This window comes from Podarcis pityusensis (genome assembly GCF_964106645.2).
Source record: "Podarcis pityusensis genome assembly, chromosome: 4".
Taxonomy (NCBI): Eukaryota; Metazoa; Chordata; class Lepidosauria; order Squamata; family Lacertidae; genus Podarcis; species Podarcis pityusensis.
In genome coordinates this window covers 37,486,692-37,509,896 of record NC_138027.1, presented here as the reverse complement: position 1 = coordinate 37,509,896, position 23,205 = coordinate 37,486,692, and the positions used below count along the sequence as shown (strand labels likewise).

The window sequence follows — 23,205 nt, the reverse complement described above, 5'->3', positions numbered from 1 at the left end:
ACTTCAAATACGTTCGCTCGAGCATTCCTCTTCACAGATGCCGTGCACTGCTGTGTTTTTCACTTTCTTCTTCTTTGAAAGGATCCTCTTATAAACAACTCCTTTGTTTCACTTTTTGCTGCCGTTAAAAGCACACTGTGGGGCAGCTAATGTAACAGGTCTCCTTCATGTTTTGTGATAAAGGCTGCTGGCATATAACTTGAGTGGCTTTGTAGGCCTCTGTGTGGGATAAAGAAAACTGCAGGCACGTTGCAAGCTTTTTGTTTCTGTGGTTTAAAAAAGAAAACACACACATAAATCTACACATACACCTGTTTTTAAATTTTTCTCTGCATGAGGTTGTCGTTTGGGGGCGAGATGTAGGAGAGATGCACAAATAGAATAAGCTCAAAAAGACTAGGATGGACTTTGGGAAAGGCGTGTTTTAGGACTTGCACTGAGGATCTTGTGTGGGCTACCTGTTTGTCAAAGAAACATTTCTTTCAAGAGAAAATGCCATTGCTCAAATAGTTTTTATCTCATTTGTGACCAAAGTTGTCAGGGGGTTGAGAATTAAAGAGCAAAAATGCAGGCAATCAACCACAGTACCATATTAAATCAATTGTGCCATTACTGTTTGTAACCATTAATTTGGATTTAAATCTGTTAATTTCATTCATTAGATATTTGCCTCAAATGGAGACTCCTGTCATATGACACCACTATAAAACACAGAGGGCATCACGGCACCTGGAACTGCAGACAGAATCCTAACCCTCTCGAAAATAAGTAAGCTTTTACATTTCGCTTGAACCTACAGTCTGCAGATGTCAGCAGAGATCTCTCTTTTCTCACTACAGTGGTACCTCGGGTTACATACGCTTCAGGTTACAGACTCGGCTAACCCAGAAATATTGCCTCAGGTTAAGAACTTTGCTTCAGGATGAGAACAGATATCGGGCTCCGGCAGCGCAGCAGCAGCAGGAAGCCCCATTAGCTAAAGCGGAGCTTCAGGTTAAGAACAGTTTCAGGTTAAGAACGGACCTCCGGAACAAATTAAGTACTTAACCCGAGGTACCACTGTATTCATAGTATGAGGCAAGCTTCAAAATCATCTTGCCCAACAATCTCCTACGTGTAGGAAATCCAGAACTACATTTATATATTTACACACACGTGCAAAAATGCATAACATGATATGAAAAAAGATGTAGTGCTGGCAAGTATTTTACATTTATACCAACTTTAGCATGTATCTTAGAAATAACTTTCTCCAAGACACCTCTAAGACACATGTCCACTTCTGTTTATTAAAATACAACATTGGAAATGTAATTCAATTTATCTTTTCTTAAATGTATATCCCAACTTTTCGCCAAAGAACTCAAGGGGGCAGACATACTTTCCCCCCAGTAGCTGCTCTCTCTGTTGAACCTGAGACCTCCTGTATGCAAGGCAGATGCTGGGCCACTGAGCTATGTGCCCGTCCTTGCCGATGCCATTTAGAGAGACGGCGCAGGCGAGAGAGACGTCTTTCTATTGAATTGCTAAAAGTCAATATTACTTACTAGGTGTGGTCTACCAGAATGTTTGCCCCGCGTCCCTTTGGGTACCTTCAACCCAACTCAGTCAAAGAATGACAAACAAAAGCTCGTCGTAGATGCCATTCGGCAACGTAAATGGAGGCTGGAAAATCTGGAACAGGTGAGCTGCTTCCTGAGATTTGTACAAACGTCCATACACAAGTAACTCTGCAATGGTGTATGTTGCGTGCACCATTTTCAGCCCTGGAAGGGGGCAGAATGGGGGCAGGGTGGGCTTACGGACACAGTTTGTCAGAACGCAACCCCCATGCAAACAGGGAGTTGCCTGTGATTATATATGTTTCAATGTGGAATTGGATAATTGGAATTTAAGTTTTTCCCTTTTTATTGAGTTCACTTAGGGCTAGATGAAATTTCAAATAGTCAAACGTAAAGAGACATTGGGGGGGGATTCTAGGCACAAAAACTAAGAGATGATTATGTGCCTGAGGTCCAAAATTCTTCTAATAATTTTCTCCTCTCTCCCCCACCCCCTTTTACACTGGAAATTATATATAATATAATAGTAGTAGCGGCAGCTGTGGAGCTCTTTTGGGTCTCTGTATTCCCAGCCCCTGAAAAAGAAAGAAAGAAAATTCTGAGAAATATTTCCAGAAAAGTATTTTCTGCAGTCCCAAGTCTTAAGTTTGTTCAAAGGACACAGTTGCATTTATATTATAAGATCATTGCTTCTGTTTATAAGAATTATGAATAGATTAAAATGCCTGCTTGTAAATTCCTCTGTTCTTACCTTACAGAAACTTCACTTGATACAACCCCATACAATTGTCCAGCCTACAGCTGACAGCAAAACTCATAAGGATGTGAGTAACTTGGATTGCAGTCCTATGCTTGTGAATAAGTACCACTAAGATCAGTGGAACTGCCTTCTGAAGAGACATGGCTGTGATTGGGCTGTAAACCATTTATTTTGGCATGCTATTGTTATTAAGAATTTGTGTAGCACTCATTAGGTTAGATCCAATGGGTTGTTGTTTTTTCTGCACTCGGAGGTCTTCTTATTCAAGAAACATTCTTTTATACCTAACCTACAAAGAAGGAGAGGGACACCCAACCTAAAGATGTCCAGCTATTTCAGCAAGAGCTGGAGCAAGCAGGAACATGAGAATTGCTATGGGTCAGCCTTCCCCAACCTGGTGCTCTTGAAATATTTCAACTCAATCAACCTCAGGATACAGAGCAACCTCTGTACCAACGTGGTGGGTTCTAGTATTTACACCAGCACAGTTCAGGTATTCAGCCTCACACTACTGTAATCACATGGGGCAGGAGAGTCTCCGTGCATTGGTGGCATGTTTGTGGTGGGGCAGCCTCCTGAATGCATGTCATCTGCCCATGAGTTGCAACCCTGGCTGCCTGGACCCAGCCCCACAATATTGGAGATGGCATTGGGCCCATCAAGAGGCCCATGGCTCGAGGAACACTGCTCACCTGGCAGTCAAAGGCCTTTTGCTTCCAGAGGTCAACTCAGGCCCTCCAGATGCTATTGGAATACAAGTCCCACAAGAGGGAAGGTCTCAGCAAGATTTTACAGCAAGCCTCTGGTGTAGCTGCAGGGAAGGTTGGAGACCTGTGCTGGGAATGAGTAGCTTACAACAGCCTTGCAATGCAGTTAATCATGTAGGCCAGCTATTTGGATTCCCATTCAAAAATCGGCATACCTCTCAGACTGCGGAAAGGTCAATTTACCCAAATTGTCCCTTCAAATGCATGTGGATGTTTCATGGTCCATTGACTTCCATGCAGACTGGTTCTACAAATGTTCAAAAATTAAAGAAAGAAAGAAATGGACATGAAATAAGACCCAAGTAAGAGCAAAGATTCCTGTCTTTGATGCTTATATTTATGTATTTAACCCTTTCAGTCATGGGCTTAGGTAACACCAGGGATGCACTGCAACAATTTGTTGTAGGGCCCACTTCTATTTCCTGGTTTCTGGTCTGTTATGTGGCCTTTAGGGGAGAGATGGAAGGAAAAAAGGAGGGAGAAAAAGACAGTAATATGTGTATATGTATGCTCATATATTCTTCACTCCATCACTGTATATCTAGACTCTAAAGGTTCATGATCTGTTCTTCCAGCCTTGTAAAACAACAGGTACTCACCCAATATGAACTGCTATGAAAGCGACTCAGCAAAATAATTTGGCAAATAATCTGATCTTTAGGATCAGTAACATCAGTAGTCTTTAGATTTGTCCTCAATCAAGTAATAGTTTCTATTCTGTCATGAATCTAACCAATGGAACAATTCTAGCCAAGCTTGAAAAAGTGATGCCAGTTTCTCTTTCAAATGCCCAGAAGATGCTGTGCGAGAGAAAAGCTTTTCATAAAGATCCACATCCAGCCTGCAGACGTTTGATTAAGAGTAGTACAAATAAAAGACGCACACAGCACTCGAGCCATCAAAAGGAGCCACCTGCAAAACAAATGACTTGCCCTCAAAGGAGACAGCATCCTTGTCAGGAAGAAAAATGTTCCCTTTCAGCGGAGGAGGAGGAGAAGGATCATGATATATCAGAGGTACAGGCATATGGCAGCATGTGTTGAAAACAATCAGTAGGCCTCACAATATTCGATGTGCTTCATAATTCTTATTCTCCCTTGAGTGATTCATTTCCCCCTATTAATTTGTTGCTTAAATGAACAGGCACATCCACATGGGGTAAAACTGGGCTGGGGTGTTTTTTTTTTTTTTTTAATGCAATCAAGAGTCACAGAAAGAATAGAACAGAATATAGAGATTAGAGAACAGGTTTGCAACTTCAGAGAAAAGAGGAGGCAGGGCATTGGGAGGGGGTTGTTTGGTATTCTGATCAAGCCATTGGGCTAGTTGACACATACACACATTCATGTCTAGATTACTGTGACCTTCCAGTGGTCAGTTGTGTGTGTGAATGGCCATGACATGTCAAACAGTGCCACGAGTCCTCTCCCATCCTTCATGTGCCGTGCTTTTCAGTGGCATCAGTTCACACATTCAGCTTCCAGTCATCAGGTGTACATTAATCAGGTGTAGAGAAATCAGGTGGTGCACCTGCATGTGTGAACCAGCTCTTTTTCTTTTTACTAGCGCATTCAGACTATTTCCCAGATATTTGTGCAACATTATTATTATTATTATTATTATTATCGCTTATCATCATTACATTAATGGGCAGGTAGCTTGATTCTGTGTCAGAGGTCACATTCCACTTGCAGCCATCTAGCTACCGTGGCAATAGACTCCGTCACAGTCATTGTTAATCATGGCGCTCCAGCACTGTTTAAATTAGTAAGCTATCTTGGGAAAGGCGGGTTCTTTTATTTATGTAGCAAACACTTATGTTGTTGTCGTTGAGCTATAATTAATTGCCCTAATTGTTCTCATTCTAATGCAGGTGTCACCTATTGAAACACAAGATGAAAAGCCATGTAATGAAAAGCTTGAGTTCAGCAAAACTGAAGCGGATAGCAAGCAAGAAATCATTTGCGTAAGAGCCCATTGGTTACTTCCTTGGGCAAATCAGACTGGATTCTGAGGTTTAGGCTACACGTGGAGGAAGTTGCATGCTTTCAGAACCAGATCTGCTCCAGTGGTACAGTGGTACCTCGGGTTAAGTACTTAATTTGTTCTGAAGGTCCGTACTTAACCTGAAACTGTTCTTAACCTGAAGCACCACTTTAGCTAATGGGGCCTCCTGCTGCTGCCACGCCGCCGGAGCACAATTTCTGTTGTCATCCTGAAGCAAAGTTCTTAACCTGAAGCACTATTTCTGGGTTCGCGGAGTCTGTAACCTGAAGCATATGTAACCTGAAGTGTATGTAACCCGAGGTACCACTGTATAAAGAGGATAGAATAGGTATCCACACTGCTCAACCCTTCTTCTGCCATGCCTTGCCTCTCACAGTCTGGTTCCAATATCGAAAGCTGGGTTAGCCTGAGAGAAAAGTGTTGGAGGGAGCAGGGGAAACTTTTGCTCTTTATTGGGGCACACCTAGGGTTAAAGAAACAACTTGGTTACATGCAGCTTGAGACAGGCTTACTTTGAAATCCACATTACCTACATCTGTTAGGTGATGGCTGCTTCTAAAACATATATATTGAACAGGTGGCAAGAGTGAAACATTTCCTTTTAAAATAAAAAATAAAAAAATGCCCTTGCCTGTTTTTCTGATACTGACAACAAAAAGCAATTTTCATTGCAGAAAACGTAGCCTAGATGGCGACTGAATTACTTAAAAGTCCCTAATACTCAGCTGGCTGCTTTGAGCACTCTAAGCCTCTCCTTTGAAATACTCCTTGCTTTAATTACTTGTGGCTCATCTGCTCAACTGTTTGGTTTGTCTAGAAATATGTACTACTTCCTCTGACAAAGAAAAAAGCAGTCGACAAACTGTATTATGCAGGTATAATTAGCACACATTTGAAAGAGTTCGCTATCCTGAGTTAATTATGTTCCTGCCACTTATTGTAAATAGCAGGTGGTCGACCCAAAACAAAAAGAATGTCAGCAAGTGAGATTACACTTAACATATGTCAAGTCTTATGTTTACAATTACTTTGGGAGGCTGCGGTGCTGGCAAGTAGCATAATGAGAAACATCAGAAAATTAAGGCAATGGCTTCCAGAAAACAATGCAAAACAAACATCTTTAAATTACTTAAGATTATTTATGCCATTGAGGGTCCTATAAAGGGCAGTAACAAAAGGTTGAAACCAATTTTGCTGGGCTCCCCAAAGAGAGAACTTGAAATGTAGATACGATGGAAAATCTTTTGTTGGCTTTTGTACATGATGTGACTCAGGAAATATTATTTGATATTTAATTGAAGAACTCTCCCTACAAGAATAATTATTAATCGATCCATATCAAATTAGGGGTATATGTATAGGGGTGTTAGGGGAGGGGTAGTACCTCTGATGGGGGACACGTTGTGCTCCCTCTGGGGTAGCTGGTCCACCTTTGGTCTCCACCATGCAATCAGTTCTCACCTGTGGCTCCCAGAAGCTGTCATCATGTGACAGAGGCCACATGCCAGGAAAAGGCTTTGATTGGTCGGCTAAACCCAGCAAGGGTAGCCAATGGGTTTTAAGCCCTCATTGAATTAGGGACTTCCTCTGCATGCGAAGACAGGCTCCAGTGGATTGAGTGGACAAGACCCATGGTGGGTCGAATGGTCAAGAAAGTGGTTTCTGCACATGCTGCAGAGGGAAATAAGGAGAAGATGGGGTTCATTAACCTAGGAAGGTAGGAGAACTCTGATCCTAAATCTCTGCTGCCTTGCAGGATATCTTTGGAAGAAGAAAAGGCTAAGGGGTACACCCTAGTCAAGTCTGAAGTCCCCAAGATGGTTGGATGGCGCTTTGTACGTCTCCTTCCAACAACTCCTGCAGCCAAGCTGGTGCCAAACATATGCTCTGCTTTTCTTTGGAGCATATCAGTGAGGCTGAGAGGTGGGGTCTTGTCATTTGGGCAGCTCAGGACCTCCATACACAGTCTTGTGTGTATGGAGCTTTGCTCCTGGTCAAACTGCAGTTGCTTTAGCAACTGATATTGCATCACAGGAAAAGATTCTGAAAGTTACTGGGTGGGGTGCAGACAGATGGAAGTTAGCTAGGAACAATGTACTGAACACCACAACAAGAATTATTTTAAGCAGGTGGAAATGTGCAGAATAATCTCTTTTCTTCTAATTATTGTGTTGGGCTGATCTAGCAGCCTCTTCCTATGTTCTTATAGTCAGATGCAAGTGAAGTTGTACAGCAGAGTCAGTAAGGTACTGGTTAAAAAGGAGACAGAGATTACTACAAGTTTAGCTACCAAGTTGAAATTAAAATTCCAATGGGGTTCCCAGTGCCAAAGATCCATGTATTTCTAAATATTTTGAGAAAAGACCTCTTCATAATCAAAATGTTACATTGCAGATTATACTATCTGACAGTGACACCGAAGTTACGCCAGAAGATGAAGACGTTATTTTCCTGTACAAAGGTAAAAGCAGTCATTTTTTTGTCAGTGGGGTATCTATTTTCATGTTTCTAAAATACGTCATAGCCAGTATCTCCACTTACATAATGCTTTAAAGGTGAATTAAAGACAGTGCTGTGCTTGAGGACTCATAACCACAGATGGTAAGGGAATAGCATCATGGTTGCTGCCATTGGTATGTGGCCAAGGTCGGAAGAGGTATTTGTGTTTGTGGTGCCAGGCACTGTGAAAAGATCTTTGACGCAGGCTGAAAATGTCACTGGTTTTGTGTCTGCACAGCCAGCTAGAGATTTCTGCACTACACCAGTGTTACACCAATGTGCCTTTATTGTTGGCAGTCAGTTGTTCAGAATGCGCTTGCAAGGACTGCAAAATTGTATTACATGACTTCTAGAAAAATCCAATCATGTTTGTCAGACTTGACCTACATGTTCATTTCTAGCCGGATTTGAAATTACTGGAAACCCAACTCATGAACCAACTCATACTTGAATGAACTCCAGCCCCATTAACATTTAGCCAAGCACATTTCAGGAACCTCACTGCAGCTTGCATGGGGCTCCTGCATCCAGACTTGCTCACTCAGTTAAAGCTAACTTGCGTGCTATTTCTTCTGATATTTTTAATTCACTTAGAAGAAAAACAGGAAGAGTGTGATGAAAAGGGAGGCAGTGCATTCAGCCCAAATAATTGTTTTGATTTTGAGAAAAAACATTTGCCACCAGCGAACTTGGAAAGGTGAGTGTACCAGGATCCTCACTGGATAAGGTTTTGAGTTCCAATTTATTTACAGTGTATACATCACAATAAAGGTAAAGGGTAAAGGGACCCCTGACCATTAGGGCCAGTCGTGACCGACTCTGGGGTTGCGGCGCTCATCTCGCTTTACTAGCCAAGGGAGCCGGCGTACAGCTTCTGGGTCATGTGGCCAGCATGACTAAGCCGCTTCTGGCGAATCAGAGCAGCACACGGAAACGCCATTTACCTTCCCGCCGGAGCAGTACCTATTTATCTGCTTGCACTTTGACGTGCTTTCAAACTGCTAGGTTGGCAGGAGCAGGGACCGAGCAACAGGAGCTCACCCCGTCGCGGGGATTCGAACCGCCGACCTTCTGATCGGCAAGTCCTAGGCTCTGTGGTTTAACCCACAGCACCACCCTATACATCACAATAGGGAATAGAAATAATGTAAATATGGGCAGACATGAAAAGAGCCAAGATAGTTTAAGCCCTGCTGTAGAGACTTAGGACTCAGCTGCACAGCTGCAAATAAAACATTTTAAGTGTGTTTTAAGTGCAATATGCAATGTGACACTAGATGGTCGATGGTGAGCCTTATAGAAAATTCAATGTATTTTTAAAAATGCTTTTTTAAAAAAGCATTTTCAGAACAGTTTTTATATGCGTGTAGATTCCACCTTAAACACTGTGAATAGGGAGGGGTGGGAGCTGGAACATGGTGGGTGCCAGAGAGCCCAGAAGTTCCCAGTTTTAATCCTATTGTCTTTGGGTAGGGTTGGGGAAAATTGCTGCCAGAAATCTGGGAGAGATACTGCCAATGGTAGATAGGCCAATAGTTTGAGTAATAATAATTTTATTACAGTGGTACCTCAGGTTACATACGCTTCAGGTTACAGACTCCGCTAACCCAGAAACAGTACCTCAGGTTAAGAACTTTGCTTCAGGATTGAGAACAGAAATCGTGCTCTGGCAGTGCAGTGGCAGCAGGAGGCCCCATTAGCTAAAGTGGTGCTTCAGGTTAAGAACAGTTTCAGGTTAAGAACGGACCTCCAGAACGAATTAAGTACTTAACCCGAGGTACCACTGTATTTAGACCTTGCCCATCTGGCTGGGTTGCCCCAGCCAGTCTTGAAATAAGGCGGACAACATTCCTGTTGGCTAGACTCATCCATCTAGCTAAGTATTGTCTACTCTGAATGGCAGCATCTCTCCATGTTCTCAACCAAACCTTTCTAATCCTATTTAACTGAGATGGCATGCTAGGAATTCAGTATGCAAAGCCTGTGTTCTACCCCACAGCTATGGTTCTTTCCCTGTTTGGGAGGAGGGGTATGGTCCTTGAACTGATCTTTGTGGTATGTCTGTTCAGTGACTCCATGGAGACTTCAGAAGACGACAGCAAAGAGCAAGCTCTTGTTGCTGAGCAGGAGTCTAATGATGCAGTTTCGCACACATGTGGGGATCCCCAGAGCATTTCTGAAAACAAAATGGTAGAAACCTTGACAGCTCGCATCAAGTAAGTATTCCTAAAGGTACAGTCTTGCAGCCAAATGTGATGTCCTTGTATCCTAACAAGGACCTTTTTGAGGCCTAATTTCATGCTAAACATGAATCAAGAAGGCAACTGAGTGATGGGCCTATTGGACTGTGAAATACTTAATGAATATACACTACTGTGTGGAATTGACATTGAAATGGTCCTCCAGGGACCAGTTTAAGGCATAGATTATATGGTCAACAAGAACTACAGCTTGTATGGATTCTTAAAAATATTTTTAATAACTCTGTTAAGGCTTTCAACGTTATTATTTTTTGCAGACAAGTAATTCCATCAAGATCCTTACTTAAAAAAAAAATACTCAGTTGATAATAATCTAGCATTATGGCTAGATAAACAATGAACCCAATTTTTGAAAGTGTGCATTTGCACTCAAGGCCAAATTATACATTATATGAAATACTCTCAGAAATGTGGTTAGGTCCTCTTTTTTAACAAAGCACAGCTATGTTGGGGGGGGGGGGTAGTCAAGATCATGGAACAATTGCAGTTTTGCTGCTTTTCCGTGCATCATTTTCTATCCAAACACCTCATTTCAGGAACAAATGGCAGCTTCTGCTACGCTTGGTGAGAAAACAGTATGGGAGGAAAGTGTTAAAAATTCCCCACGCATTGGAGTCAGCCTTTTTAACCTATGATGGAAGGATCTGTTTTGATATGTTGCAATTGTTGTCTTTTCCAGAGAGATCCTGCTATATTTTTTACCCAAATGCAATCTTACAAGAGAACATCTTTCTTCTATGACCCCTGAAGACATTTTATCTATGTTCAAGGTGAGTGGACATTTGAATTATATAAAAATTGTGGGAATGTGCTGGAACTATTTGTACTTAGTCTAACGAGAACAAGGGCGCTTAACCACTCAGATTTCAGGTATGCAGTGCAGGTTGTTCCGAGTATGTTGTTTAGGGGCTATAATGTTGGAGTTGCTCTCTCATTTGTTCAGCTTCAGGACACTTGCTCCGATTTTGCATTTTCTTTGGCATTTGGAACTACTTCTGTTTCTTAATTCCAACTTGGAAAACAGGATATGATGTTGATAAGAAGATGAAGGAGCCAAGTGGGGGCAAGCCAACACTGTTGGGCTCCCACACCCACCCACTTTCCACGCAGAGCATCCAGTGCTCCTGCCCCAGTCAATCATTTCCTGATGGGGCAGTGTGGGAAAGAGCACTGGATGTCTCAAGCTGGATGAAATTCTGCTGTGGGGCACAGGTCCCGCGCTACTGCTTTGCATATTACCGCACAAGATTTTCACCCTTCTTGCCATTTTCTAAGTCTAGGCATTTTGTTTCCTTTATGCCAATAGCTGAACAGGGATTCTGAGCGGAATAAGGCTGTGCCTGTGGACATAATTCAGGTAAAAGCTATTTAATACGACCAATTCACATTCTCTGAAATGATTTTCTATTGGATCAGTCATAGGCATGTGAGATTTATGAAGAGAAATGCAACGCATGGGAGGCTGGCATCTTCAATGAACGTCTAAAAAGAACAGTCTTTGTTGCATACAATTAACAAACAAACAAAAACCCTTGCAGTTTAATTTGTGTTAAGGGTTTTTTTCCTTGTTCACTCAAGCTCTAAATTGCCAGGAAGTGATAACTGCTGAGGGTTATGCCCTTAACAGGTGTGTTAGTTAGGCAATGTTGATATGGTACGGACTCCTATCCTGCGGTTAATTCCAGTTTCACCACCAATTTGGATCTCGGTGGCTGAGGGGTGCACCTTTCTGTCTGTTCCCTGGAATAGATGCATGGAGACGATGCAACTGAAGCTACCAGTCCACAGTACAACTACCCTACTGGCAACCATCTACATAAAATTATTACCTGTGGTGTAAACAGAAAAAGGTCTCTTGCAATCCTTTTGGAATTGCCCCCTTTCCTCTTCCCACCAAACCTATTCAGCACCATCCTCCATCCTTGGCCATGTGCTTTCTTTAAAGACCATAAATAATGTACCTCTATGCTTGTATAAGAGGGATGTGGGTGGCGCTGTGGGTTAAACCACAGAGCCTAGGAGTTGCCAATCGGAAGGTCGGTGGTTCGAATCCCCGCAATGGAGTGAGCTCCCATTGCTCGGTTCCTGCTCCTGCCAACCTAGCAGTTCGAAAGCATGTCAAAGTGCAAGTAGATAAATAGGTACCGCTCCGGCGGGAAGATAAACGGCATTTCCGTGTGCTGCTCTGGTTCACCAGAAGCGGCTTAGTCATGCTGGCCACATGACCCAGAAGCTGTACGCCGACTCCCTCGTCCAATAAAGTGAGATGAGCGCCGCAACCCCAGAGTCGGCCACAACTGGACCTAATGGTCAGGGGTCCCTTTACCTTTATGCTTGTATAAAGTGCCACTCAGCCACCACTAAGCAACTCCCCCTGCATTTCCATGTGCTTATAATTTCAAGAGCAGAGCTCTCATCCCGAAGGGGATGGCAGAGCTATTGACAAATGAATGACTCTCTCACCGCCCTGGGCAGTATTCTGAGACCGGAATGGACGATACATTTACCACATGGATATATCTTGGGGCTTCATTTTGATTAGTTGGGTGAACAAATTGTATATTAGAGTGTAAGAAGGGAAATTGCACTAAAATTTCAAGGGTATCAATATTTGTTACAGTATTTTTCGCAATATGATGAACAACTTTTTGAAAAACTCCTGTCTATAAAGCAGCATGGTCTTCTAGCCAAACATGCCGCCGACAAAAAGATTAGTCTGTGCGGGAAGCAAATAAAAGCAACAGAAGAACGAATTAAGCATCTGCAGGAGAAAGTAGCACAATTGCTACTGAGAATCCATCCAGTAAGTGCTGACAGTTTATTCCAGTGCTTGATTTGATTAACTGGTTTTGCTACATTTGAGAAAATAGGATGCATTCTAATATTTGTAACATGGCCACAATATGGACAGAGAAATGCTATAGGTCACTTGTGGTGGTAGAAGATTTACTGTCAGAGCCGCCATTTCATCCATTAAGCGGTGTGTGCCAGTCACGAGATTCAACTTGAATCTATATCTGTATCTGAATCTATATCTGTATCTGTATCTTTGAAAAGCAGCCATTCTTGCTACCTTGCCAGTTGTTGGGGACCAAATCAGATCCGTTAAAAACAAAGCTCCCTCCCCCTTTCATTCACTATAACAGGGAATCTAAAAATGGCTACTTCCCCCCCCCCTTCCTTCTCACAGAAATTTGCAAGCATAGCAGACCTTCCGGAGTGGATTAATGTTGCCAATTGGTGGACAGACCCATGTGAAAAACAAATGTGGTTTTTAATTGATCCTCCGAGCCACTGCAATTACAGTACCATAGGAAAACGATTCACCACAGCTAGAAGCTTGTCAAGATGAAAGATATCTGCCCCCGTCCCAGCAGCACATGGTACCACATGCCTGACGCACTGTCAGGAGCACCAGTTTAGCTCCATTTGCACCTTGCTGCTACTGCCCCCTCTCCCTATCTCAGAGTGTTGCAGCAACTCAGCTGAACAGAGGTCACGCCCCCTCCATTCTGTCCCCACCTCACCTCTTACTACCCTCTTGAGGTGTTTCCCCAACAACTTGGTTTTATTTCGGGGGGGGGGGACAGCTGTGAATTTTTTGGACAGGTGATTCCAATAGGCAATTTCGTAACTCGGGGAGTCCATGATCCAACTTGAGATGCCTTGTTAACTGAGCAGTCCAATGCAGAAACCCCTTATCCCTGTAAATCGGGATACACAGAGAATGCACGTCCCCAGAATCCATAGCTTTGGCCTTTGACAGTTGAAGGAGGGGGAGAGAGAGAGAGAGAGAGAGAGAGAGACCAACCCTGTTATTGTGGTTACAATTTGTTTTAAACAGTTTCCAATTTTGTATTTTAAATTGTTCTCACCAGTGCTGTTTTTCTAGCAAAAGTGGTGCTGGAACTCACCATGAATGCCTCCCTTGTCCTCTTAGAATGGAAAGGGTGCCCACCTGAGAGGTGCCAGAACTGAGTTCAGTTGTGTTCCAGCTGAATAAAAGCTGGAACCCATCATGGGACCTTATGGCGAGGGGCAGGTGATAAAAATCAAATTAACGCTAATAATACTCCATAATTTTCTTCCAGTCCTCCTCTAATCATTAGTGTTAGAAATTCTCTTTAACACTAACTACTTAACTGATTTCACCCTTTGTCCATTTGTCTTGTTTATAATCATTTTATCTTCATGAGAAGATAATCTTGTTGGAAATGAGATTATGTGGTTATATTTACAGAAATTTTATAAAGCTGTGATGCTGAGACCCAAACCGCAAGTTACACTAAAACACAAGTTCATGGGGGCATGTGAAATGGTCTTTGACTGTAGCCCAGCAGCCCTGCCAGGGAAGAAACAAAGATTTCTTATCACTGGAGGGAAGACCAGGAAGAGGCCCTTTCCCCAACTACCATTTACTCCCTCCAAATCATCTCCGCCCCCCCATAGCTTTTCCTCCCAGGCACCTTCCAATTTGTCTTTTCCATTACTTACAGTTGCCTGTATTGTGTAGTTTGGGCCTAAGGAGCTGACTGACTGCTTATTCTGGTTAGCTTTCCGTGGAGCCTATTAATGTTATAATAATGTCTCTCTTTGCTGCATTCTGTTTCAGCATCTTCAAATAGATAACCAGGAAGACTTTGACAGCATCCTAGAAAAGCTTCTGAAGGAAGACAGACGTGAGAGCATTGGTCCCTGTGAATAGTTAACACCACAAAATTAAGCTGAACTTTCTTTGTTCCATGAAGAAATTGGGGAGGGTCTTAGCACTTGATAACGTATGGCCAAAAATATAAATAGATAGCAAACAAGCCACGCAGGACACAATCTTCCTTGAAACCTTAAATATTACAGCAGAGCTTGTAGAGGAAATGATATGGATGGTGTCATCCTAAGTATGTTTTGTTCTTTGCCTACCATATTTTGGTGATGTTGCATCCAGGCCTACTTGCACTGCTGCTGTGTAGTTTCTCTTCATTTCAGTGGAACACGCCACACAAATGTGTGGACACGGTTCAGCCAAATGGGTCCTTGTGAATATTATGTGGGGGACACACACCCTGAAACATTTGTTGTTGCTTTAAAAGTGATTTCTGTTTGTTTGGAAATAATAACCTCACTAAACATAATATGCTAACTTGTATCAGTGTAAATAGTGGGCATTTTGGGGGTTTGTTCCCCCCCCAACAGGGATTAAAGCTTTTCATTTCAACGTATTCATGATACAAATCACCTTGCATAATAAAGGAAGATAATTTGCAGTTTGCTCAACTTGCCAAGTGTTACAGATTGAAGATAATTGATGTGTATTTATACGACTTGAAACATTTAATCCATGGGAATTAGTTTGAGTGCTTTCCTCCTGCAATAACAGATGCAGATTTGGATGTTAACCTAATATATATTTTTTATTGCAAGCAAAATGATTCTTAGGATGAGGTCCTTTTGGATGCTGCACCCGATTCCCTATGCTCTCGTGCCAAGCATTGAAGTTATGTAATTTTGAAGTTGCAGGGTAGGTGTGCATGAATCAGTACAGATGCACCAAGAACAGGAGTTGCAGCAAATACTTCCCTGCCATGCTGGGCACATTCTGATGCATTCGGAATGCTAATGACGAACATACTGGTGCTTTCTTAGATGCATTATGCCTCTGAATGCCAGTGGCTGGGAATCACAAACAGGAAGAGGGCTGATGTGCTGAGCTGCTGTATTTTAGCATCCCATAGGCATCTGGTTGGCCATCATGTGAACAAGACTCTGGACTAGATGCGCCATTGGCATCTCTAGCGGTGTTTGTGTGTGTGTGTGTGTGTGTGTGTGTACATACCTGTGTGTCTGTGTGTGTACGTACCTACACAAAAACACACACCAAGAAAAGACACACATAGAGTATAAATTGAAATTCATCAAAATGCCACTGTCTAGTGATAACATACAGTCATCTTGCAACTCAGATCTCATTCTCAATGACATCAAACCAGAATTGCTCCTGCTGTCTATTTCACCTGCTCTCTGCCATAGTATTTGAGGCTATTCATCTGTTTTTAATCTCTTTTATAGGCTTACAGTCTGTTTAAACCGCATGGCTCATGCTACAGCATGAAGTTTACCAAAGGATCCTGAGGTCACACTCTCAGAAAGGCACCTTCCCTTTTTTAAACTCATAACTTTTACTTCCCAGTGAGGAACTATAAGAGGGATGCCTTGATGCCTAATTCTGAGGAGACAATTTTGCCTGTATCTCCATTTTAATACTTAACCCCACTTAGGGAAATATAAGGAAGAATTACATCCATTTTCTATCACAGGTCGATGGTGTCACCAGAAAAAAAAGCAACTGACATTAATGTATACCATAGAGACTTAAAGTAAACCATTTGGGGCACCCAAATTCCATGTGTGCCTGCCTCAACTATCTTAGAGAATCATAAATGTTGCTTCAAGTTTTGTATTTTATCACTTTTTAATCTATCCATTATTTAAGTATGTTGATCTGGCCTTTTCTGCCAAAGGCACTTGAGGGTAGTTGACAGTGGACCCTTTATGACCCCACCCCACCAGTCATATAAACGGCAGAACAGTCCAGTAGCAAAATAGCAAAAAGAAAAACCTGATACAGCAGTTGGAGAGCAATGCCGTTCACACCCAGAGAACTCCAAACAGCTGCTGAAACAGCACCACCCTTGCTTGGCATTGGAAAACCAACATAAAGTAAGGGGGGGGGGGGGAGAGAGAGAGAGAGAGAGAGAGAGAGAGAGAGAGAAAATAAACTTATTCTAAGAGGAATTCTGAACCCTTAGTGCCACTGTTGAAAATGTGTGGGTCATCTCCCACCTTCAAATGGTGAGGACACCTGAAGCCACTGGGATCTTAGAGGCAGGGAACTTTCCTATAGCAGGAGTCTTTTATATATGCATCTTTAGTGGGGAAGTATGACTTTTAAAGTACATTATGTACTTAACTTCACAGTAATGTGGTGACAAGGAAAATGTAACCCGCGGTAAACTCTTGATCTTCTGATGCACTGCTTTGCCCTGTCTTCATGATAACAATCTAAACCAGAGGTGGGGAACCTTTGGCCCTCCAGATGTTGCTGAGACATCTCCCATCAGCTTGGCCATGCTGGCTGTAGCTGATGGGAGTTGTCCAATAACATCTGGACAGGCCAAAGGTTTCCCACTCGTGATCTAAACGGTAAAGGCAAAACACATAAGGAGCAACTTTCAGATGGGTAGCCTAGTTATAGGTGCCATATACATTCATGGACTCGATTCCATTTGTTCGTGAAATCTTATGCCATAATAAGTAGGTTAGTCTTTTAAGAGGCTGCAAAACGGTTGTTTTTTTACACATCAGAGAGGAGAGGAAAGGAAAATACAATAAAGGGAATGAAGTCTGAACTGGGGAAAGCCAGAATAAACAGCTGTCAATTGGCATAATAGCATGTCCTAAACATGGAAGTTTGATACTGCCCTTGTCACCAAGGAAGCAACTCAGTGTGAGCAAGTTGTTACCCTGCCAAGTTCATGCAATTCAACAGCAAGGTCTAATAGTTTTTTAAGAAAGGGCTCCTCCCGATAACCTGTTGATTCAACATTCATCCTGATTTGCTTGTACAAAAATTACAGCATGGTTAGATTATGTCTAGTCTTTGTTGAGCATTTGTTCCTATTTGTTCACCAGGCAGTGATGTGACCATGAGCATTCATTCTTTTTTTCATCCTGTATGCATGGGGTATTTACAGCTCTTCCCGTTAATCATTTGTTCATCGCACGCTTTTCAATGCATTTCCCAGTTACCTTCCAAACATGCAAAAAATTCCTGGGAAGTGGGACAACACAGCTTTCTAACCCACTTCAAATGCACAAACTTAGCACTCCAGTCTGCATTTGATTCACTCTTGCAAATTATTGCCAGTCTGGAGGTATCCAAAAGAGGTCAGTTTAGTTAATTTTGTACATTTATATACTGCCCTTCAGCCAAATAGTTCACAGAGTTTGGTTGGTTGGTTTCCAACAAGATAATATAATAACAATGAAAGCGTTGTAAGTAAACATAAAAAGTAATAAGGCTTACAAAATAATTTTTTAAAGACCACAAGAAAATTCAGAACGTTAAAGACTAGGAGAACAGAAAAGTAATTGTGCCACCAAAGAGATAGCAAAGTCCTGGAAGAGACCCTCTAAGGCAGCGGTTCTCAAGCTGTGAGTCCCCAGATGTTGTACTACCACTCCCATCATCCCTGAGCTCTAGCCTTGCTAGCTAGGGGTGATGGGAGTTGTAGTTCAATAACATCTGGGGACCCACAGGTTGAGAAAGGCTGCTCTAAGGTAAGAATACCCTCTAAGAAAACTTTCCCCCCAATTGCCGCTTATATCAAAGCCTGGTAGAAACAGCTTTGGAAGGTGCATCAAAGGTCCTACCCCTACCAATGCAGGATATTTAAAACACAACAACTCAGCAACATCTGCACACACACCGAAGACAGCTGGGATCACTGTACAATGCACTGTACAAATAAATACACAGAGACATCGTACAGCTTTATTCTGGTTTAGGAGAGACTGCCACCCACTGAGAAAACCTTTCTGTATTTAAACTGGGTACTGAAGGTAATCTGTCTAGGAAGTTATATATACATAGCCTATTTCTGCAGTAAGCTGTAAAGAGGTTTACGGTAGCTCGTTCCTTATATGACATGTTGGTGTTTGAATGGTAGCTATAAGCAAAGCAATTGCCACTGGGCAGTGAAATCACTTGGATGAAAATATACTAAAAAAATCAAACGAGGATACTTGGAATGTTGGACATTATGGGTGCCAATGGGTCTGCGGATGACATCGATGCTCTGGAAATTCACCACTGGTACACAAAGTTTATGAGGGAATGCCCCTCTGGACAGCTCTGTCTACATGAATTTAAATCAGTGTTGGGTCTACAAGGACTCACTCCAGAAGCCAATAAGTATGTTGAGCAAGTCTTTCATACTTTTGATATGAATAAGGTAAGGTATAATTATCTTCTACATTTGCATTGTTCTCGCTGTTAGTACTTTGGCTATAAAAACCACCTTTAAACAACTTTGAATACGCTTCGAAATGTATCTCGGCATCATACCGTTTCATTGAATGCAATGCTTAGAAATGAAAGAAATGCCAATTTATAGCCCATGTTCTTTTGAAAATCCAACTTCTTACTTGACAATTGCATTTCTGTGGCTCCCTGGGGAATATGCTAGACATCAAGTACTTTCTAATCAAATCATTTAAACTCTGTTCAGTCATTCCTAGGAAACATTCACATGTGATAGAGAATGGATGTGGCTTATCATGGAATATAAAAGTGGTGTTGGGTTTTTCTTCTGGAATTTTGCACCATGGTGTTGAATGATACATTTATTAGATAGCAAACGAAAATCAGTTGTTATTAGTGACTCTGGTGCACTTAGAATACACAGTAGTTTTCCAATTTTGTCTTAGTTTTTCAGCCAACGGTTCTATTGTTCCATTTTAAAGTCGATAAATTGAGGCAAAAGGGTAGGGATTTGCCTCGACGATACCCAATTAATTGTTGGCCTAATGTGGATTTGAACCCAAAGCTATCTAGCCTGTATTTGAAAGTCAGTGTGGTGGATGGAGTGTTGGGCTAAGACTTGTGAGACACAGGTTCAAATATCCACTCAGCTGGGAAGCTCACCAGAGTACTCATCATTCCCTTTCCATCGAACTTAGTTCCCAGTGTTATCAGGATAAAAAGAGGAAGCCACTCCACACTCCCTGGAAGGAGGATGGGATAAAAATAGTGTAACTTTTAGTGGATTGATCAATAAACATTAAAGGTTTCATGAAAATCATACATGCTTTTCCAGTAAAAACAGACTAGCAATGCTTCAGACATTGCAATCTTTATGTGTGCCCCCAGCATGTATTCCATAGCGACAGAGATACATCACATGCATATCTCATATACACCATTGGCATGATCCAGTCCCCGCTTTGTGTCCTTCCAAAGTCTTCTGGGATATGCTACTGCTGCTTTGTGTGTTCCCTGCTACGAGGCCCACCCCTTTGCCTCAGATGTCTTCCCACGAGCAAAGCTCTCCAATCACAGAGGGATGCTGATGGGAAAGGAGGAGGAGGCCTGGAAACTTCTTTGCAAAACATGATGAGAGGGGAGATGGAAAGAATGCAAAGGGAACCTGAATTGTGCCCAGTGTGTCCACACTGCAGGCAGCTGCAATGGGCTCCAGTTCCCTGTGACATGTACGCATAGTGTTTAAAAGCCATGCTTACATCTCATACACTTAAGGCAAGGCAATCACCCCTTTTTTGGCCCATGGACCCCCTTGAGCTTGAGCCAACCCTTTGGGAGTCACTTGCCAGTGGCCAAGAGTGGGCATGTCCACCCCACACATGCACATTCTCACATGCACACACAGGCACAACCCACCTCCTCAGCTGATCCATGCTCATCGTCCCCTCTCCACTTGTTGAATGAACTATCTGATGACTGGGAAAGGAGCAACTGCATATCCTTCAAAGGACTTAATATTTTTGCGTCCATCACTAAAATTGGGAGAGGCTTGGGAAGCCACAAAAACGTAGGTGTGTGGTTGGGTTTATACATGACTCAGGCCCTCGAACAGCGTTGGCTACCCCTATTCTTCGGGGCACACCACAGTTCTAATTTGATGACATGTATAACAGTGTTCCTAGAACTTTAAGTTGGTCAGTACTTGAACATACATAAACCATTGCAAAATGACTGGAGTCACAGCAGTGGTAAGGAGGCACTAACAGCTGTCACGTCACCTGCACTTTGGGTGGAAGAAAGTGGTGCACAGTTGAGGAAGTGATAAGAGAAATACAAGGAAGCAATAGTACAATTCGTGTTCTCTAGTATTCTTTCAACTCAAAGAATAGTTATAGGGATGGTGCCCATCTCTAGCAAGCAACTAGACCTAGCAGACCTAAAAACCTAGATCCGTGTTTACAGGTTTTTCTCTGGTCAAAGATTGTAGTATATGAAAATAAAAAGGAATGGTGTTGGCATCTGGCAGCCTTGAGCAGGTGTGGGGCCTACTGCTGTTACCTGCCCTGGACTCCTAAAAAAATAATATGACCTGGCATTATGAGCATCGTCCAGTGGCTGCATCTAGCCACACTTTTAACCTCCAACAATGCCCATTCCCTGAGGCATTGTGGGAAACTCAAAAGCTGACTCAATCCAGCCACCTAGTGCTGCTTGGTGTGCTGCTACCACGGACAGGTCAATCTGCCAAGCCTTCTGATGAAGGGCAGAGGTCCACCAGAGGGAAGTTTTCCCCAACCAGGGAAAGCCTTCAATAGGTGACAGATTACCTGTCGGTTTCCATATGGAAGCTCAATGGACTTTTTTAAGGCATGGAGAAAAGGCTATCAATTTCTACTAACTAGGATGACTATATTTTAACCTCCACTGTAGGAGGCAGTATGCTCTGAAGGAGAGGAGAGTGTTGTTGAGCTTAGGTCCTACTGGTGGGTGTCCCATAGACATCTGGTTGGCCACTGGGAGAAACAAGATGCTGGATTAGATAGGGCCCTGGCCTGATCCAGTCGGCTCTTACATTCTCGTGAATTTCAGAGCACTTTTGTTCTTCAGTGGTATATTTGCAGGCCCACAGGCAAAGAGACATCCCTGTGCTCCCTTCAAGAGTCCAATGAATCTGACATACCAGGGATTGAATTTGGAAGCTTCTGCTTGGAAACGGAGCTGTGGCCTATTCAAAATTGTATAATCGAACAGGAGTAAAACCAAATTTCTTACATCTCAGAAGAGAATGCAGCTGTCATTCCCTCTTTGGGGAATGCAACTAGCCCCGAAACTGCTTGCCTTTTGGTCTCATCTGTTGACCTCCAAAGGGCAACTGCTGCAACAATTAGATAGTAGGAAAATGGAGAGAAGGGGCTCTCCCTTCCCTCTGATAGACTGGTGTGATTATCAAGGGACAGGGTGAAGCTGTTCCTGTTGTTCAGGAGAACTCTTTGTACACCTCTTAAGGCGAAGCAAATCTTATCTGCTGAAGAGTAAAGGGGCATTTATTAGCACCCAAGGCTCTGTATTATTAGTAATATTAGGCAGCCATCAAGACCCCAGCAGGATCTGCCACTAAAGCCTTTTCTGGGGATGGAGGGAGGCATTGCTCCAATTGGCACCAAATAGCTAGGTCCGGAGCCCACTATTTTAATATCCCACAGTCCTCCTGAGCTAGTGTCATGCCAGGGCTTTGTGGGGAATTTAAATGGCAAGTTTCCCGATTCAGCTGCCTGCAGTATTGCTCTTGTATGCCACTACCAGTGCTCCCCACCAGAAAAGGAACACTGGCAAAGGGCTGGAGAGAGCCAGGCGATATATGGGGAGGTTCACAAAAGGGCACTTGGACAATGCCCCCCCCCCCCCAAGCATGGAGTCAGCTCTTCTTGATAGAAGGGAAGCACAAGCCAGGATTTTTGAAGATGGGCTTTCCATCTCTGCTGAAAGAGGCCACACCTTAGAGAACTGCATGCCTGGCCCGATACGCACTCCAAATTGCTTTTGGAAACACGGGCCTATTTTAAATGTAGTTTGCAGTGTTGAATAAAGGGAATGTTCCAAAGAGAAGAAAAAGCTCGCTAAACTTGTGCAAGCTCATAAACACCCTCATGCTGCATTCAAATGTATATTCTTAGGTAAGTCCCACTGTATTCAATGGAAGTTAAAGGTAAAGGTACCCCTGACCATTAGGTCCAGTTGTGGACCACTCTGGGGTTGTGGCGCTCATCTCGCTCTATAGGCCGAGGGAGCCAGCGTTTGTCCACAGACAGCTGCCGGGTCATGTGGCCAGCATGACTAAGCCGCTTCTGGCGAACCAGAACAGTGCACAGAAACACCATTTACCTTCCCGCCGGAGTACCTATTTATCTACTTGCACTTTATGTGCTTTCGAACTGCTAGGTTGGCAGGAGCAGGGACCGAGCAACGGAAGCTCACCCCATCACGGGGATTCGAACCGGCGAATCATCTGATCGGCAAGCCCTAGGCTCTGTGGTTTAGACCACAGCGCCACCAACGTCCCTCAATGGAACTTACTTTAGGGTAAAATAGTGTGTGTTTGAATTATGACCACAGGAGAAGGACAGAGAAGAAATGTGATCCAGGATTTCCCCCCTCAACATTGATGGACCATCCCAAAATGTACAGCACTGCACCATCAACAGTGGCAGCCGTTTCAGCATAAATGAAGTATGCAGCTACTTCAGCATAATCTAGATTCTAAGGTTGCTGAATCATGAGGCCCATACAGCATCACCATTCATAACACTGATGG

General features: G+C 42.9%; 2 protein-coding genes across 6 annotated transcripts in view; both read left to right on the top strand.

The window, feature by feature from the left end:
* MORC1 (MORC family CW-type zinc finger 1) overlaps positions 1-15,127 on the top strand; it is a 47,985-nt gene extending 32,858 nt beyond the window's left edge. For 3 of the 5 annotated variants that reach the window (XM_081002665.1, XM_081002667.1, XM_081002669.1), the window contains 12 exons: positions 663-768; positions 1,551-1,683; positions 2,321-2,386; positions 3,884-4,105; positions 4,963-5,055; positions 7,491-7,557; positions 8,190-8,292; positions 9,665-9,811; positions 10,536-10,626; positions 11,163-11,213; positions 12,477-12,659; positions 14,469-15,127. In XM_081002665.1, coding sequence (XP_080858791.1) covers positions 663-768; positions 1,551-1,683; positions 2,321-2,386; positions 3,884-4,105; positions 4,963-5,055; positions 7,491-7,557; positions 8,190-8,292; positions 9,665-9,811; positions 10,536-10,626; positions 11,163-11,213; positions 12,477-12,659; positions 14,469-14,561 — 1,355 coding nt within the window. In that variant the 3' untranslated portion in view covers positions 14,562-15,127. The remainder of the gene's footprint in view (positions 1-662; positions 769-1,550; positions 1,684-2,320; positions 2,387-3,883; positions 4,106-4,962; positions 5,056-7,490; positions 7,558-8,189; positions 8,293-9,664; positions 9,812-10,535; positions 10,627-11,162; positions 11,214-12,476; positions 12,660-14,468) is intronic. The other 2 variants (XM_081002666.1, XM_081002668.1) reach the window with 2 other exon arrangements.
* Positions 15,128-18,602: 3,475 nt separating this feature from the next.
* Positions 18,603-23,205, top strand: part of GUCA1C (guanylate cyclase activator 1C) — a gene marked incomplete at its 5' end in the record, with an annotated part of 50,619 nt that continues 46,016 nt past the window's right edge. The window contains one exon of the mRNA XM_081002793.1: positions 18,603-18,864. Coding sequence (XP_080858919.1) covers positions 18,661-18,864 — 204 coding nt within the window. The remainder of the gene's footprint in view (positions 18,865-23,205) is intronic.